The 17,690-nt window shown below is 42.6% G+C and overlaps 3 protein-coding genes across 3 annotated transcripts in view; 1 reads left to right on the top strand and 2 right to left on the bottom strand.

The window, feature by feature from the left end:
- The window catches only part of LOC308090414 (V-set domain-containing T-cell activation inhibitor 1-like), a 183,593-nt gene that overhangs the window by 103,914 nt on the left and 61,989 nt on the right, over positions 1–17,690 (top strand). The gene's annotated exons all lie outside the window — the stretch shown is intronic.
- On the bottom strand, positions 103–4,715 carry LOC308090103 (butyrophilin subfamily 3 member A3-like; the record flags this gene model as incomplete). Its single annotated transcript, XM_080435130.1, has 4 exons — positions 103–110; positions 1,610–1,885; positions 2,436–2,777; positions 4,586–4,715. The coding sequence occupies 4 exons, from the start codon at positions 4,713–4,715 to the stop codon at positions 103–105; spliced, it is 756 nt and encodes a 251-aa protein (XP_080291256.1).
- On the bottom strand, positions 11,727–13,154 carry LOC308090102 (peptidyl-prolyl cis-trans isomerase FKBP4-like; the record flags this gene model as incomplete). Its single annotated transcript, XM_080435129.1, has 1 exon — positions 11,727–13,154. One exon carries the CDS (start codon positions 13,152–13,154, stop codon positions 11,727–11,729), a length of 1,428 nt encoding a protein of 475 aa, XP_080291255.1.

Here is a 17,690-nt window from a genome sequence, read left to right as displayed (position 1 = left end):
ACGGATGTAATTAATGGATTTTACGCCACGGACGTAAAAAAAAAACAGGCTCCGCAGCCTGTGAATGATCCAAACACCACCGAAGAAGTGTACACTCAGAGATCACGTGACTAGAAGGAAAAAATTATCATCTGCTTCCATAACAAAGGATTTACAAAAGTCCAAGTGTTCTTCAAAAAACAAGCCACATTCAAACAGCCATAGCTCTGGAATGGAGGATTGCGGTGGGCCATCTTTTTTTCCCCGACGCTAGGGGACCCTGTGCGTGCAACGAGCCCCTGCCCGCGAGGATCGGGTTCATAGAGAATATTCCATGATTTTTCAAAGGTACAGTAAAATTGCCGTTTTCGCTGTTAAGGGTACAGTAGACGGATTAATTAATTAATTAATTCCTGGCAGTGAATGAGTTAAGTAATGCTTAATAGTGTATAGTTGAAACGTTTAAGGGCGGCTTCAGACTGGGTCCGTTTGAATCAAACCGTTCCCGAGTACGCTTGGCTGGCCAGCATTCACACTGGCCAAGACTCGAGACCAAATCATTTAACAGTAATGGTAAATATGTGCCTCATGGGGGCGCTGTGGACTATGGGGCTTTGGCAGAGAGAATGTCATTCACAGAAGAAAAGTCACTCTAGAGTGAATAATAAAGTTTGACTGTGTTCCTGACGTTGTCTTGAGTTATAATAACAACAGATCAACAATACACAACCAAAGCAGTGTGTGCACTGGTCTTTGAAACCTCGAAATGTACCGTCGTCTGTTCATATGATATTGGCGTCACGGACGCATCCTTGGTATTTTAGCAGTTGACGTCACAGACTAATCCTTGGTGTATTTATCCTTATAAATACGTTGTGTTTTTTGTTTATTATTTTTCACGGCTCGCGCTACTCAAACACTAGCAGGATTATTATTTCGTGTCAACATTCAAGTAGAAATATGAGAAGGTATAACCCAGCTAAAATAATGCGTCATTATAAAAAATATATAAATAATATATGATTAGCAGTCCACTTCCTTCTCTTGGTACGGATGGATTCACACTGCCGCGTTCCGTTCCCGACTCTGCAGCAATCGGACCAGAGACTACCTCCCAAGGTGGTTTCGGGTACGGTACGGTGATGCGTTACGGGGAACGGTTCGCTACGTTCACACTACCACAACATCTGCCATGTGGTCCGGGGTGCGCACCCGGGACCATAGTGTGAAGCCGCTCTAAACTGTGTTTACTAATGCTTAGTAATGAATGTATAATGCTTTACTATTGATACATTCATGATGAGTTAAGCCTTTACTAATGCTTAACTAATGCTTAATAGTGTATAGTTATTATAAAGTGCTATATGATTGTGTACCACAAATAACTGCCTTAGAGTAGAACACTAAAATAAAATATGTATGCATCATGGAAACATGAATACATGACCTGACTTTCATAGAAGATAAAAGACACTGATTGTATATTCTAGAAATACTAACTAATTTGTCTGAATGAAAAATTGCCAGACTTCCATATTGCCTGTACCTGACACTACTAACTGGCTTTGTGTAAAAGACAGGTGTTTACAGTGGCTTCTGAAGGTACAGAGTGATGGAAGATATTCATTACCTGGGATGACTCTGTGCACGTCAGCAGTGTGGTTGATGTGCGGCAGGCGAACTCTGCAGGTCAGGTTCCCAGGTTGCGTCACCGTCACATTGGTCCGGACAGCGTAGCAGAATTGTGACAGTCTGTCTACCACTGAGGGTTCAACAGGGACCAGGTCGCCTTCACTGTCGAGCCAGGACGACTCAGGTTGTGGATACCAGCAGCCAGAATCACACGTCAGAGATAAGCCGTTGTCTTTTGGTCCATTTAGAGAGATCACTGGCTGAGACACAGACCCTGCAACAACACAGAAACACATTACTAAAAGAGTGCCTTCAGGTGGCTGCAATTCGAAACTGGCCCCTGTAAAAGTCATAACCTAGCCCCCCCTCGAACTGTTTACTGTACATATTTTTTGTTTTCCTTATTTTTAAACTGTTTATATGATGTTCACCATAGTGGTGTATCTGTCTGTCATTTAATGTCACTATGAATTGAATACAAAGGACCCCAATTGAAACAAGCCATAGGCTCCTATTTAGTTGACCTTGCATTTGAACTGTACTTTCACGTGCTTTTTTTCTGCAAACTTCTAAATAAAGTATTATCAATCAATCAATCAATCAATCAATCAATCAATCAATCAAACAAACAAACAAACAAACAAACAAACAAACAAACAAACAAACAAACAAACATGTCTGTCTGTCTGTCTGTCTGTCTGTCTGTCTGTCTGTCTGTCTGAGATGTGCATAGCAGTGAAACAGCTCACAAGTCAAATCTCTTAAGACTTGTTAAAAAACAAGAAGTCTGTTTTCCCATCCATGTGTTGACCAGTAAATCTTACCAACAAGGAGTTGTATCAAAGCCCTGCTGTGCAGGGTTGGAACAAAACACCTGAACGTTCCCTCGTCGTAGAGCTGCACCCTGGAGATCTTCAGTGAGATGTTACCATGAGACAGTTCATCATGGAACAGAGATGTTCTATGTTGGTACAGAGGGTTTATGGAGTGTGTAATAACATGTCCATCTTGTAACATGTTCACGTAGTCTGGCTTCAGGTCAGGTCTGGTCCACTCCACTGTCATCTTGACCACATTGACAGAAGGTTCAATGTGACATGGAAGGATGGCTTCATCCCCCACTTTGGCCAGAACGGTCTGAGACGACCGAATCACCTGATGTTCTCCTTAAAACAAAACGTGATGGATTTAGTGTTAGTAGTGGTCTTTCACTTTTCATGTTTGCTTGTCCACTCATGCTATGCATTCTGCTTAGAGAGCTTGTTATTTAGACAGATGCTATAAGGTTTGATGTTTAGCTGCTATACAATTTATTTTGTTGTAACACTGGACAGATTTACTACCCTTATAGTAAGTCTGGGTGTGTCAGAGATGTGACTGAAGTGAAGTATTCCTCAAATTGTACCCATGTTCCCCCAAAATAGCCACGAATAGTCCAGTCTTCAAATAATAATAATAATAATAATAATAATAATAATCATAGAAATAGGACATTCTGCATAACGAGTGCTTTTACTCTTGGTACTTCAAGTACATTTTGAAGCCAATACTTTTATACTTTTACTCGAGTCAATTCCAGTACTTCTTCCATCACTGATTGTCCTGGGTATACACAAATTCACGGAGCGCTGCCCTGTAGGTGCAACACCATTGCTGCGGTGTCAGACTCAGTCAGCTGCTGCCGCGGTGTCAGTAAGCTGCAGTCACTAACTGCTCACGTTACTCTTTTACCCGTCAATCCAGGTACTCATGGTGTTAGTCACTGGCTGTCAGTTATGTCCGTCTGTTGACGTTACTCTTTACCTGCTTGGTTTATTACTAACTTTTACTAACTAACACTAACTTGGTTGTGAAAAACGAAGTCATCAAACTGACAGCCAGTGACTAACAGCATGAGTACCTGGATTGACGGGTAAGAGAGTAACGTGAGCAGTTAGTGACTGCAGCTGACTGACACCGCAGCAGCAGCTGACTGAGCAATGGTTGCGCCACCTACAGGGCAGCACTCCGTGGATTCATGTATAGCGATAGCGCCCATGGTTGCTGTGGTAACATCCTAGCAACGCAGGTGTCGTCTATTATGCTATTACATTTCATTATACCACCACCGTTTCGGCATCACATTACACATTCAATGTAATTAAAAATTAAACAAACATACTTGTTAAAGAACAGGTGAACCGACAGTATAGGCTTTGCCCATGATCATAAAACGTTTCCAGCCATGCAGAGTGTGTTTCCCATAAACCAAACGCTTATGGCTACTTTGCATTCATGCAGCGCTGAGTAGCCAAATGTAGGCCTACTTGGAACAATAGCTTGTAGCCGCAGCCACCCATGCACCCGATTTGCATAAAAGTAGGAGTTTGCCCAGTCGTGTAAAGTAACAAAGTACATTTACTCAAGTACTGTACTTAAGTACAATTTTGAGGTACTTTTACTTTACTGGAGTATTTCCAATCTTCAATACTTTTGCTTCTACTCAACTACATCTCAGAGGCAATTATTTTACTTTTACTCCACTACAATTATTTGAAAACTTTAGTTTCTAGTTACTTTGCAGATACAAATGATTACATTATAAAACATACATGAACCACCTTAGCCTTAGCCCTATTTTATACTTGGCTATTTGAAAATAGCCGATCTACAAGCTCAGACGTGAGCTACTCAAATGTTTACTTAAGTAAAAGTATCAATACTGCAATGTAGATATACTCTGTTACAGGTAAAAGTCCTGTATTAAAAATGTACTTGAGTAAAAGTACAAAAGTAATTGTATCAAAATGTACTTAATGTACAAAAGTAAAAGTGCTCATTATGCAGAATGTCCCTCAAGTTCTCAAATGTATAAATTGTATACAATCTTTTGAAAATAGCAGATCTACAAGCTCACAATATGTCGCATCGCGACGCACTGTGGGCTTTTAGATCGGCTATTTTCATGAACCATTCACAGCCCTGCCCTGGTTACCTGTCTCTTGTGTATTGTAGCAGCTCCATATCAGCAGGAATATGTTGAAATAAATCCACATGGATGAGAACACTACAGACACACTGACAGCTGCTGGATCATAGCCTCGCGTAGCCAGACTATACCACATTGCGTGGATATGAGTCTGGTGCTTCCATGAGGAAGATTTTTTTTCCCAAGGGGCGGGATCAAAATATGGCCCTCGACGCAATTGGTTAGACCTACAACCAACTACCAATTACAGTCTCCCTCTCCCATATTCGAATACTGGGCCCTGATTGGTCACCCACGTCTTCTGGAGCAGGAAATGGATTCTCTATGCAGCGGTGCCAGACCCAAATCACAGAGTGCAATTTTTTTTTGCACTCGCAATTTCGTCTGGTCCCAGGCTAGCTGGATCATACACCACTCTCTGAGGAATACAAGAAGACTCACTCCAAAACCAACTCACCCCAACTCAAAAAGGAAAACTCACCCCGGAGCTAGGAACACTCACCCCGGGGGGTGGGTAAACTCACCCCAGGACCTGAGAAAACTCACTCCGGAACACTCACCCCGGGGGTAGGAAAACTCACCCCGGGGGTAGGAAAACTCACCCCGGGGGAGACGCACTGTGATTGGCCAGTAGTCACTTTGAGTGGCAGTTGGGGCAAACGCAGTCAGTGGGGCAAACGCAGTCAGTGGGGCAAACGCAGTCCCCACCAAAAATATTTACTATTCTGTCCCTATCGGTACATAACTCGGACGGCGCTGATTCGACTAGCAGACCATCGGCTGGTCGTTGCGGGCACTCGCGCCTGGAGGCGCTCGGGTGCAACTCCTCAGCCTCAAGGTCTGCTGAGTCGGCGCGCCTCCGTCATGGTCCAAAACTATACTTTATCGGCGAAAAAAAGAAGTCCGCGGATGACTGAAAAAGTTTTACCCCAAGCATTCTGTGAAAATGGAAAGCTCACAAAGTTAAAAACCATTGGGGTGAGTTTTCCGGAGTGAGTTTTCTCAGGTCCTGGGGTGAGTTTTCCTACCCCCGAAAATCTTGGGGGTGAGTTTTCCTACCCTGTGGGGTGAGTTTTCCGGAGTGAGTTTTCCTAGCAATGGGGTGAGTTGGTTTTGGAGTGAGTCTTCTTGATACCCTCTCTGAGTGGACTGCCTCTTCATGCTTCAGTCTGATGATCAGACTGTGGTGGAAAAATAACTCAAATGTTTTACTAAAGTAAAAGTATCAATACTGCAGTGTAGATATACTCTGTTACAAGTACAAGTCGGGAATTAAAAAAATTACTTGAGTAAAAGTACAGAAGTGTTCAAAATGTACTTAAAGTAGGGCCTAGCAAAAGTAAAAGTACTGAAATGTTTGAAAATAGCAGATCTACAAGCTCACAACACGTCGCATTGTGAGCGTGTAGATCTGCTATTTTCAAATAGCCTAGAATATAAAATAGGGCTAAAGTGGTTAATGTATGTTTTATAAAATAAAAATGTATAACTGCAAAGTAACTAGCAACGAAAGACTTCTAATAACTACAGTGGAGTAAAAGTATAATATTTGCGTCTGAGATAGTGGAGTAGACGTAAAAGTAGACAATTGAAAATATTCCAGTAAAGTAAAAGTACCTCAAAATTGTACTTAAGTACTTGACTAGATGTACTTAGTTACTTTACAGCACTGATGATCAGGCTACCCATCCCCATCAAAGACCCCCGTGGGGTCCTCTGACCCCACGTTGAGAACCACTGGACTAATGTATAGGCTCTACTCCAGCGCACAGCGGTGCTGTTGCCGACAATCACACAGACAGACAGGCAGACAGGCAGGCAGGCAGGCAGGCAGGCAGGCAGGCAGGCAGGAAGGTAGACAGACAGACAGACAGACAGACAGACAGACAGACAGACAGACAGACAGACAGACAGACAGACAGACAGACAGACAGACAGACAGACAGACAGACAGACAGACGTGCGTGCGTGCGTGCGTGCGTGCGTGCGTGCGTGCGTGCGTGCGTGCGTGCGTGCGTGCGTGCGTGCGTGCGTGCGAGCGAGCGAGTGTGTGTGTGTGTTTATAAATATTGAACCAATGAACCAAAGTATTAAGAAGAGCTTGTAAATATTAAGTGCATTGGATCCATTTGAACACAGCTTCTTCTCTTTTAACATTTCCAGAAAATTAACACTTTTGGACATAGGTTTCCACCTGACAGGGATATGGTGATTAAATAATCCTGCTGTTACACCTCCTGGCCACCAGAGCGCGCTGTAAGCCAGGTTAAACACAGTGGTCTGTCAGCTACAAAGCAGAGCAGTCACACAGGTGAAACACATGCAAGATAATTAAGACCTGACCTGTTTTCAAACAGGCTGTTTGTTTGTGTCATAGATATACAAACCTTGATACCTCATTGCCCTCTGCAGTTCGTTGGAGCGACCTGTTTCGTATGGTGGCCGCCATATTTCCGGGGGGCACGGGCACTGGCCGATCACAGCGTGTTGACTACTGGCCAATCACAGCGCGTCTTTTCCAGGACTTGTCAGAATCTAGTTGTCCCGCCCCCACCTAACTCTGATTGGCCTACTGAACGCCCTTTCTGTGACGCACGTGGAAATTTCCAGCTGCCCCCCCCGGAAGCGGAAACGCGCCCGCCATACAGATGTTTCAAAGCCAGAGGAGGCGTCTACCTTTATATGTCTATGGTTTGTGTGTTAAGACTATTTTCACCTTTTGTTTAGTTGTTTATGTCTGCCAGCTTTATGTTTTTCTATAGCCTATTACACACTGCCACTGTGTTGTCAAATCTGCATGGAATTAAATCGTCAAAACAAATGCAGTCTCAATGGAAAAAGTTAACTTATTGTGTTGGAAACGTTTTCAAATTGACTTCATGTGACAGCAAATATTGTAGCCTACTTTTACTCCACTAACATGATTTGTAAACTTTAGTTACTAGTTGTAACTTTATAGATTTATATTATTATTACAAAACGTACATTTACCACTTACCCTATATACATTTCGGCCATTTGAAAATAGCCAATCTACAAGCTCACAATGCGTCGAATAGATTTGCTATTTTCATACATTTGAAAACTTGTGAAATGGGACATTCTGCATAATGAGTACTTTCTACTTTTGCTACTTTAAGTACATTTTGATACCAATACTTTTGTAATTTTACTCAAGTAAATTTTGAATTCCGGATTTTACTTCAATACGCAGTATTGATACTTTTACTTAAATGAGTAATTCACCCAAATTACTTATTTTCTATCAATTACAAACCCCAATCCTTGAATTGTTTTTGTTTTTATCACATTCCTTAGCCTACAGTATAATTTGATGACCAGCGGATTATCCGGTAGGAGTCTCCATTGAGTTTCCTACCGGAGAATCCGCCGGTCATCAAATTAGCATTGGCATAGTAGCTGCAGACGTACTGGTCAGGGTCAATGTTAAGTCAACTGGTTTATACCCCACCAAGATGTCCACGCTACCAAATGACACTTGTTGACGCCCCCTTCATTTTTGGTAAGCACTATATGCACAGCATATAGTGCTTACCATATGCTGTGCATATAGTGTGCATATATATATTCCAGACTTCTGGAAATAATTTGGGCCTCTTCCTACTTGCTTCACAGGGGTTACCAATGCTACTCAAACAGAATCAGGGTGCTGATATTGTTGCATGTTTGCTCACTGGAAACACTCCCTCATGGTTATTGATGAATATTAGTTCACTCTGATCACAGGTATTTTCTGTAGGAAATACTTACCATTAATGTAGTGGTTGCAAAGGTATTAATCGATTGCCAGAGTCCCGTGGTCAGAGTTATGGTCCGGTTCTGATGAATATGAAGTAGCTCCGGTAGATTAGTAGAAAATCTACTAATCTACCGGCTGTTACTGATTGTGTTTGCGTCAGTTCTAGTTTTGACCTCGCTGTGTTCAACAGTACCTGTTCTTTCATTGCTGTGCGTGGATGCACAACGGTATGTGTTTGCTATTGTGGACTACTTGACATTGCACTGTTTGTTATGTGTAAAATGTGTAAGCCTTGTATGTTATGAGCATATTGTTTGTTACTTATCTTACAGACCTTGGTTTCATATACAGTAGGCTTCTATGCACAGTATTTAGGTGTTTTGCCATATTAATGTGAATTTGTTATATTATTATTACACTATTTACATCAGTGTACAATATCTGTGCGGCTGGACCCCTGAAAATGTCCAGTGAATGAACCCTCCCTCAAAACCCACAAACGCATGCATGCACACACGCACAGTTTGGAGTGAATGACTGCATTGTGAATGTTGTCATTCTCCATGTAATAATTTGTTTCCGTCAGGCAGAAACCTCGTATCTCAATATTTCATGTATTTTTGTAAATTATTGCCCTTCATCATACTATAGTGTCACAAAAAGTATAGGGAAAATAGCAGATCTACAAGCTCCCAATGTGTCACTTGCATGCCTAATTTCACTATTTTATGAACGGCTTTCATACAGTAAGATGTTTCGACTCGACAGCCATGAATTATTGCATGTGAATAATTTTAGACCTAAAACTATCTGAGATCAATTTACTTAGTAGACTGTGTGTGTGTGTGTGTGTGTGTGTGTGTGTGTGTGTGTGTGTGTGTGTGTGTGTGTGTGTGTGTGCTGCAAGAATACAATCGCAAATAAAAATCTAAAAATAGTTGATGATAATTGTGTCCCCTCGCCGTGAAGGAGTACGAGCGGGCGTGGGGAGACTTCCGGAAGGCCTTCCGGCTCTACCCGGCGAACCGAGCGGCCAGGAGTTAATAATAACTTCATAGTCTGAGTTGTGCATATAGACGAATCCACAGACGCGCTGCCTATAGGCAGCCATAGACACCGCAGCTATGGCTGCCTACTGGCAGCGCGTCTGTGGATTCGTCTACACAGCGACAGACCTGTATAGTATTGAAAATGTTGTGTGTTGAATTTGATGCAAATCAACAGGAAATGAATGTATGTTGTTTAGAAGATGTTATGATCTTCTGATTTCTCTGTGTTGAGATTTACTGCATTATTTTATATTGTACTACTTTACTTACATAGTTTAATTGGGGCGGGACAATAGGCTTTCATGGGCTTTTCAATCCTATTTAGTTGACCTTGTATTTAAACTATATTATCTTTTTTTCCTGCAATTTTCTATATAAAGTATTCAATCAATCAATCAATCAATCAATCAATCAATCAATCAATCAATCAATCAATCAATCAATCAATCAAATCGTGACAGCCCTATTTATTAAAAATAATGCCTTTCCACAACTCAAATGTTCCTAGATTTTTAGTATGTTTTTTAGCATGCCCAATACTAACAGAATCCATTGAAAAATATTTTATATCAATTATTTGGATTTTCAATCATATTGACAAATCTAATATTGGAATCATTGCAAGCAGACCACTAGGGGGCGATCCCAACTTGCTTTTCATTCTAGCTCCCCAGTCAGTCCTTTGTTGAGTCAACTGTATCCTGTCACATGTTTTAGTTTGTCTTGATATGTTCATAGGTTTGAGGGCTCAAGGTATGTGACTGAATCAGTACAATTACCATCAGTTACTTATATATTGCCAAATCCACAATTTTTATGATTTTTGACATTCCCTCACAGCTAGGGACCTGGGGCCTATTTCACAAAAGCAGAATTGGGGTTAAGCCTATCCTGGCTTAATTTAGCCAGGATTAGCGATGAATCGGTTTCATGAAAGCTGAATTATCTTGCCAGATTAGCTTAGCCAGAGCACCCTGGATAAGTTTATCCATGACTCGATTTCACGAAAGAAAATTTAAAAATCCTACCTTAGTGACCATGCAAATTTAGCTGTGAAGTTAGCCTGGTCCGGACCAGGCTAACAGCCAAGCTTACTTAATCCAGTACCTTGTTCTTCAAGTTTTTCCACAGTTAATTCAACACATGTGTTTGTATATGGACTAAATTTAATGACCCTGCATTCAAATAAAATGAAATAAATACAATAAGATATAATCAATGTAATTATATTACTGAAATAGTGTGTGACCATGAATCATAATTGTTTCACAATGACTCATGTGATATGTCATTGTCACTCTGTTAACACTCTGTTAACACTATAGTTCATATTGTTGTTAGATGTTTGATAATATATTACAGATTTTTTTTATATTATAAAAAATGTCTGACAAATCTATTTATTACAAGTAATCTAACTTTGTCCATGGTCCATCACCTTGGAACACTGCAAACTATCTTCAATGTTGAAGGAATGTCATTGTTTTCTTAGTTAGTCTTTTTATTTTGTCTAATTCAATTTTTTAATACTATTCTAAAGGTATTTTTGTGTCGCTTTTAATCTCATGGAACGTGTTTTGTTGCCTGCCTGCCTATGTCTTGGCCAGGACACTCCTGTAAATGAGATCTCGATGAGCCTCTCTTGGGTAATTAAAATACAATTCTAATAATAAAGTTAATTATGAACACACTTTGAAGAACAGCCTCACAACCTCTCAAATCACTCCCTCATTGCTTAACTCTCTATTGAGGGTATTCTCTGAAGATATAGCAGCGCTGTCTTCGGCGAAGAGATTTTGTGTAGAGGGAAATACTAGATCAGTGGTTCTCAAACCTTTCAATTTCAAGGCAGTAAAAAAATGGAACCAAATGGATCCGGGAAAAAAAAATGCTTATCTATGTGATGTGATGTAGAATATATATGTTTTTATTTTATTTATTGTTATTGTAAAATAATTTTCCATACTTTTTCAAAAAGTTCAAGAAATAGCCGCTCCACAAGCTCCAAGGGAAAACAAAGTCTACATGGGAACCACTTCTTTACGACAGTGTTTCTCACAGGGGTCCTTGAGGGGGGTTCCATGGGATCCCCAGCAAAAGTACTTAATATAGCATCACAATCATTTTAACCACTTTATCCATTTACATGGCTATACGAAAATAGCAGATGTACACGCTCGTCTTTTTTGAATTATTTTGATTCTTATTTTTACATGCATCTTTTCTGGGGGTGCCTGGGACAAAACATTTTCAGATGGTGGTCCGCGGCAAAATACATATCAATTTGGGGGTCCTGACTTCTTTACGGTGTTCCGTTCTCTCCTCCATCCTGCATGTTTTATGCCATTTTCTCCTCTCCCCCCACACTCACGGCCTTCTTCTCCACTTCCTCCAGGCCCCCGGCGTTCTCCACCTCCATGCCCACGACCGTCTCTTCCTTCTTTCCGCCCTCCTCCTTCTTGCCCTCCTCCTCCTCCTCGCTCTTCCCTCCAGGTTGCTTGGCCTCCACCTCGGACAGCTTGTGGAACATCCTCCCGTAGAGTAGCTTGTCCTTCTCCCGCTGCTCCTTGATGTGCTTGTGGCAAAGGCTCGCCTGGCTCCTGGCCGCTCGGTTAGCCGGGTAGAGGCGGAAGACCTTCCGGAACTCTCCCCACGCCTGCTCGTACTCCTTCACGGCGAGGAGCGCCTCCCCCCGCCGGAACAGCGCCTTCTCGCTGGACTCGTCCAGGGCCAGGGCCTTGTCGCAGTTCTCCAGCGCCGCGTCGGGGTCCCGCGTCTTGAGGCAGCACGCCGCCAGGTTAAGGTGAGCCGCCAGTCGCAGTGCCCGGGCCTTCGGTGCCTCCTCCTCGGAGAAGCCCTGCTCGCCGGGCCCCAGCCACGACACGATCCTCTTGTACTGTGCCGACGCCTGCTTGTACTTCCCCTCCTTGAAGCGTGTCGTGCCTTTCTCCTTGACCACGGCGCTCTGCTCCAGCTTCTCGGCCGCGCTCATCTCCCACGACTCCTTGGCCTTGTCGAAGGCCGTCAGGCGGATCTTGTACTTCAGCTCGGCACCTCCTGGAACGTCGTGCGCGGCGTTCCCCGCGCTCCCGAAGCCGTACTCGGGCTTGACGGTGAACAGGGACTCCTCGCCCTGCGCCATGGCCATGACGGCCGTCTCCACGCCGGCGGGCAGGCCCAGGCTCTCGCCGTCGCCCAGCTCAAACTTGAGCCCCTCTCGCCGGTCAAACATGCGGCCCTCGTACGAGCCCTCGACGGTCACCTCCACGGCGGCGCCCGCGTTGGGCTTGGGGTACCCCTGGCCCTTGGCGATGACGCGGCGGGTTACCCCGCCGTCCTCGTCCTCGGTGACGTCCTCGGCGCGGAACTGGAACAGCTCCACCTCGAACACCAGCGTGGCGTCGGGGGGGATCTTGGGCGGGCTGCCCGCCGAGCCGTACGCATACTCAGGCTTGCAAATGAGCTGGCAGAGCTCGCCGACTTTCATGGTGGCCACGCCCAGCTCCCAGGCCTTGATGACGGTGCCCTGGCCCAGGTCGAACTGGAACTTCTCGCCGCTGTCGCGGCTCGAGTCGAACGGCGTGCCGTCGAGCAAGGTGCCCACGTAGTGCACCCACACCTTGTCGCCCGTCATGGGCAGCTCCAGGCCCGACCCCTCCTTCTTCACCAGCTTCAGGACGCCCCCGTCTTTCTGCGGCGTGATGTCCTCTCCCTCCATGGGGAAGTGCTGTAGTTGTCCTTCACTGGTCTGTTCCTCTGCAGCCATTGTTGTGCAGGTTTTGTTATTAAGTCAGACTTGTTGAATCCAATTAACGATTCTTGCTCTTTATTTCTTTTGTTGTTTTATTATTGCTGAACAAAAACCAAATATTTTTTCTATTATGAAGATATAAGAATAAATAGAATCTCAAATCTCCTTCAACACAGAACAGGGACAGGCAGCAGTGTCGATTCCAGACTGTTGTACGAAGCAGTGCAGTGCTCTTTATAAGAGTAATGGAGGCCAGTTTACGACGTCATTTGTGATGTCAGTACTATGACATCAGTCATCTCCATATTTCGTACATCGGAGGCAAATCTATGATAGCAGTCTTCTGTCTACAAAGTATGAGCATGAGTCCAAACAACATGTTGCTGTTTGTACCTGTATAAGTCAGTAACAAATACAACTTCTTAAATCTTGAATATTTGGGCTTAGTCAGACAGACAGACAGACAGACAGACAGACAGACAGACAGACAGACAGACAGACAGACAGACAGACAGACAGACAGACAGACAGACAGACAGACTTGTGGAATGTATCCGTGAGTTTCCATTGTCCCATGAGTTATTGAGTGAATTATGGGCATCACTTCCTGTTGTGAGTCATACAATTTGTTTGAGTTATCCAGGCAGAATTAAACAAGAAAGAATGACATAGATGTCATGGTGGATGGCACAGGCCCCCCCCCAAAAAAAGAAAATAGCGTTTGGGGGTACAAAATCATGGGATGGAAAAAAAAAAAAAAAAAAGAAAAAAAAAAGGAGGTCCGCGGAGCCCACCCCCCCCACCCCCTTAGGGGTCCCTGGAGACCCTTGGGGGTTCCTGGGGGTGACCTACAGACACAGCGAAGGAAAACTGTAAAGCCACAGCCACGCATGCAAGATGTTGCACATGAACTCTGCAGCCGCACTGAGCAGAGATGCTCATAGGCCTGCGTCGTGCGTCGCTGACACACAATATTGTGAAAGGACGCATTCATGACACCGTCGTGGCGTCCATGGGACGCACTAGAGTTGTCACCAACAACAGAGAAAAATATAAAAATAATTCGCGATAAAATTATTAGTGCACGATAAGTATCGGCCCGATAATTATCGGTTCGATATCAGGAATATTACGTCATCCCGATAAAACCGATAACATTAATAATAGCTCCGATAATATATAATATTTGTCAACTGTGATCTGCATGGACTCTCGGTTAGACACCGTTGTACTGGAGAAGTATAACTCTCGGTTAGACACCGTTGTACTGGAGAAGTATAACTCTCGGTTAGAAACCGTTGTACTGTAGAAGTATAACTCTCAGTTAGACACCGTTGTACTGGAGAAGTATAACTCGGTTAGACACCGTTGTAACTAGTTACCATTACTAGTTACTTCATTTAAAAGTAACTCAGTTACGTTACTAGTTACTTACTTAGGATTGTAACCTGCTGGTCCCAATGTCCGGAATGAATCAAATTTATCAGACATCTGATAATTATAATTATCTCATAATTATGTTTAAGCATTAATTACAATTAAGCAGGTGCGTAAATACAGCCTAACACTTAGGCCTACAGCATTATATTTTGGATTGAGCTATTTGAACATGAACCATGATGAACGAGTAATATACACATTTTATATACAGTAGCAGGGTCATCTTGCACAAATACATTAATTACCTACGCTACCATTTGCGCCTGGCAATCTCTGCTTCTCACCCATTGACTTGCATGTTAAATGATGGCGTTTCCCCTTAAAAATAATCGATCATTTCAGGAGCAAGAGCTTAAAAATCTCTTCTAAATCTAGTCAACAAGGCCTGCAGTAGGCTATGCACTGGACAAATATGCATGACATTATTTCAATAAACTAAAAACATGGGAAATGTTAGAGGGAGTAATAGCCATGGATACACGACGGTCGACTGTCACGACCGTCATGGATGAACTTCAACCTGGTGTTTGCACTTTCTCCATTTATGACCCGTACATCTACATAAACGTTCACATTTCAAATATAAAGTGCTTATCCCATGGCAACGGAGGTTACATGTATATACGGGCTCTCAAAAGTACCTGTATCATCCGTATTGTTCAATAAAAAGCCTTTTAATCTGATCGGTGGCCATTTTCTCCATGTGCTTTCAACTGAGTGACCCTATCGGTTGGTAGGTGTATTGCACTCCAATACATTATGAAAAAATGGCCACTGATCGGATTAAAATGCTTTTCATTGAACAATACAGAATATACGGTTACTTTTGAGAGTCCCGTGCATAATTGTAACATCCGTGGCCATGGGGTAAGCACTTTATATTTGAAATCTGAACGTTTATAGAGATGTACGGACCGTAAATGGAGAAAGTGCAAACACCAGGTTGAAGGTGATCCTTGACTGTAACAGGACTTTTCATGTACCGCAGGGACTGCAGTAGCAGACGCAGTTAATAAATAGACGAACAAATGAATTAATATACTTTAACGTGCGGAATCCGAAACAGGCAGCGCTGTGATTCTGAATTTTGTTAGGATTACGGTGATTAGTAGCCTATTATTGACACCACCTGGGCGAGTGAGTCATGTAACTTTCCTGGTTGCAGCCTTGCAGTTTAAGTGCAGATTTCAGCTTGGGAAAAGCAGCCTTTAACGGGTTTGGGTACGTGGTTCATAATCACCATTGCGTTATCGTGGTATTCCTACTACTAGTCCCAGAAACACACACACGCTGTTAAGAGAGAGAGAAAGAAAGAGCGAGCGAGCGAGAGAGAGCTTTTAAAGCCATCACAGCGGGTCTCCGCAACACAGACTGGTGTGAAGTCAATAAGTACATTTACTCAAGTACTCTGAGAGAGAGAGAGAGTGGAGCTCAGTGGTGCTTAAACGAAGAAAATGTGCACAGAATATCATCTAAAACTATGCTAAATAAACCCCCAAAAAATATCAAAAATAAAGTCGGACCTTTATCTAAATTACCTTTATATTTATTGGACACTTAAATGTTTTAGGTACATTCTGTAATTGATGAAAATTAATTTTAAGGTGACATTTCAATGCTCTTAAATGAACACAGGATCACAGAAAATCACCTGAAACTATGCTAAATATGTCCAAAACATATCAAAAATAAAATCGGGACTTTATTGTGGCTTAAATAGATTCAAGTCGACAAGTTTTGGTGCATTCTATAATTTAATAAAACATGCCTCCATAGTCTGTCAACTTCTCCACAGTCCCTGTGACAACAATGGCGGCTGTTCAAAAAATTTCGGAGCAAAGAGGGGGCGTCTCCCTGCATGAATCCAAGTTGAAGCAACCAATCGGTGGACGGACATTTAATGATGACGCGTTTCAGACATAGAGTTAGACCCTTTTTTAGCAAACCCGCCCCCTTTTTCCAACAGACCAACCAGACTTACCCAACCCCGCCCCTTTTTCACCGACGCCCCGCCTCTCTTTAAATAGCTTCGGAGGTTAACTCCCCCTTTTGGTCAGATGCCTGATATCTGTTCATATGGATGGCCGCTTGCGCTTGCCATCCAAAAAGGGTCACATTAGCCTACTTACTTACCCTACTAGATCTGCCTCCACACAGCTGCCAGTGCAGGTTTTGTACTATTTTAGTCAGGCTAATGCAACCTCCTGTATTTCTAATATTTTTCATTTTATTACAGTTTTTTTGTTTTGTAATTTTATTTCTGTTTGCCTTTTTAGGCTTCGTAATAAAACATTGCACGTAGGGAGGGAATTCACAAAGAATTGTGCAATTGTGCACTTGGTGACACCTAGATTTTTGGCATGGTGTTAGGTATGGAAATAAGGTTTTCTAAAACCATCGCAAACGAGTTGGGCTGGCCCCCTAGAGGTCTGTTTGCAATATCTTCAATATTAGATAGGTATAGGTATGGTTGAAACCCCAAATAGTAGTATTATTTATTGCCAAATTCAATGGCGTCCCTAGCTGGGAGGGAATATGTCAAAAATCATAAAAAGTTTGGATTTGGTAATACATAATTAACTGATGGTAATTTAGCTGATTCAGTCACATTCCTTGAGCCCTGAAACCTTGGGTTAGACACAAAAAACACCTTTCTACATTGAGTAATGAATGAGATTTTAAGCTCCCAACAGCCATCACGGACGCTATCTTGAAAATGATGCCTTTCTAGAAATGTGATTTTTCAAAATGTTTAGTATGCTATTTAGCATGCCCAATAGTAACAGAATCCATTGAAACATCCTTTCTATCAGTTATTTGGGGTTTCAACCATATACTGACCTATCTAATATTGAAATGATTGCAATCAGACCATTAGGGGGTGAGCCAAACTCGTTTGCAATGGTTTTTGAAAACCTTATGCCCATACCTAGCACCATGCAAAAAATCGAAAACTATTTACCAAGTGCACAATCTTGATGATTGTTGACGAATTACCTCTCAGCTAACAGGGCGGATATGACAAATAACTTAATTGTCAAATAAATTGACAAACTATGTTTTGTCAATTTACAAATGTTTTACAAATAGTGGAAATAGCTGATAAACAGT

Source organism: Gymnoscopelus braueri (genome assembly GCF_963280865.1).
Source record: "Gymnoscopelus braueri genome assembly, chromosome: 8".
NCBI lineage: Eukaryota > Metazoa > Chordata > Actinopteri > Myctophiformes > Myctophidae > Gymnoscopelus > Gymnoscopelus braueri.
The sequence above is the reverse complement of the archived record's forward strand: the minus strand, read 5'-3'. Positions and strand labels throughout refer to the sequence as shown.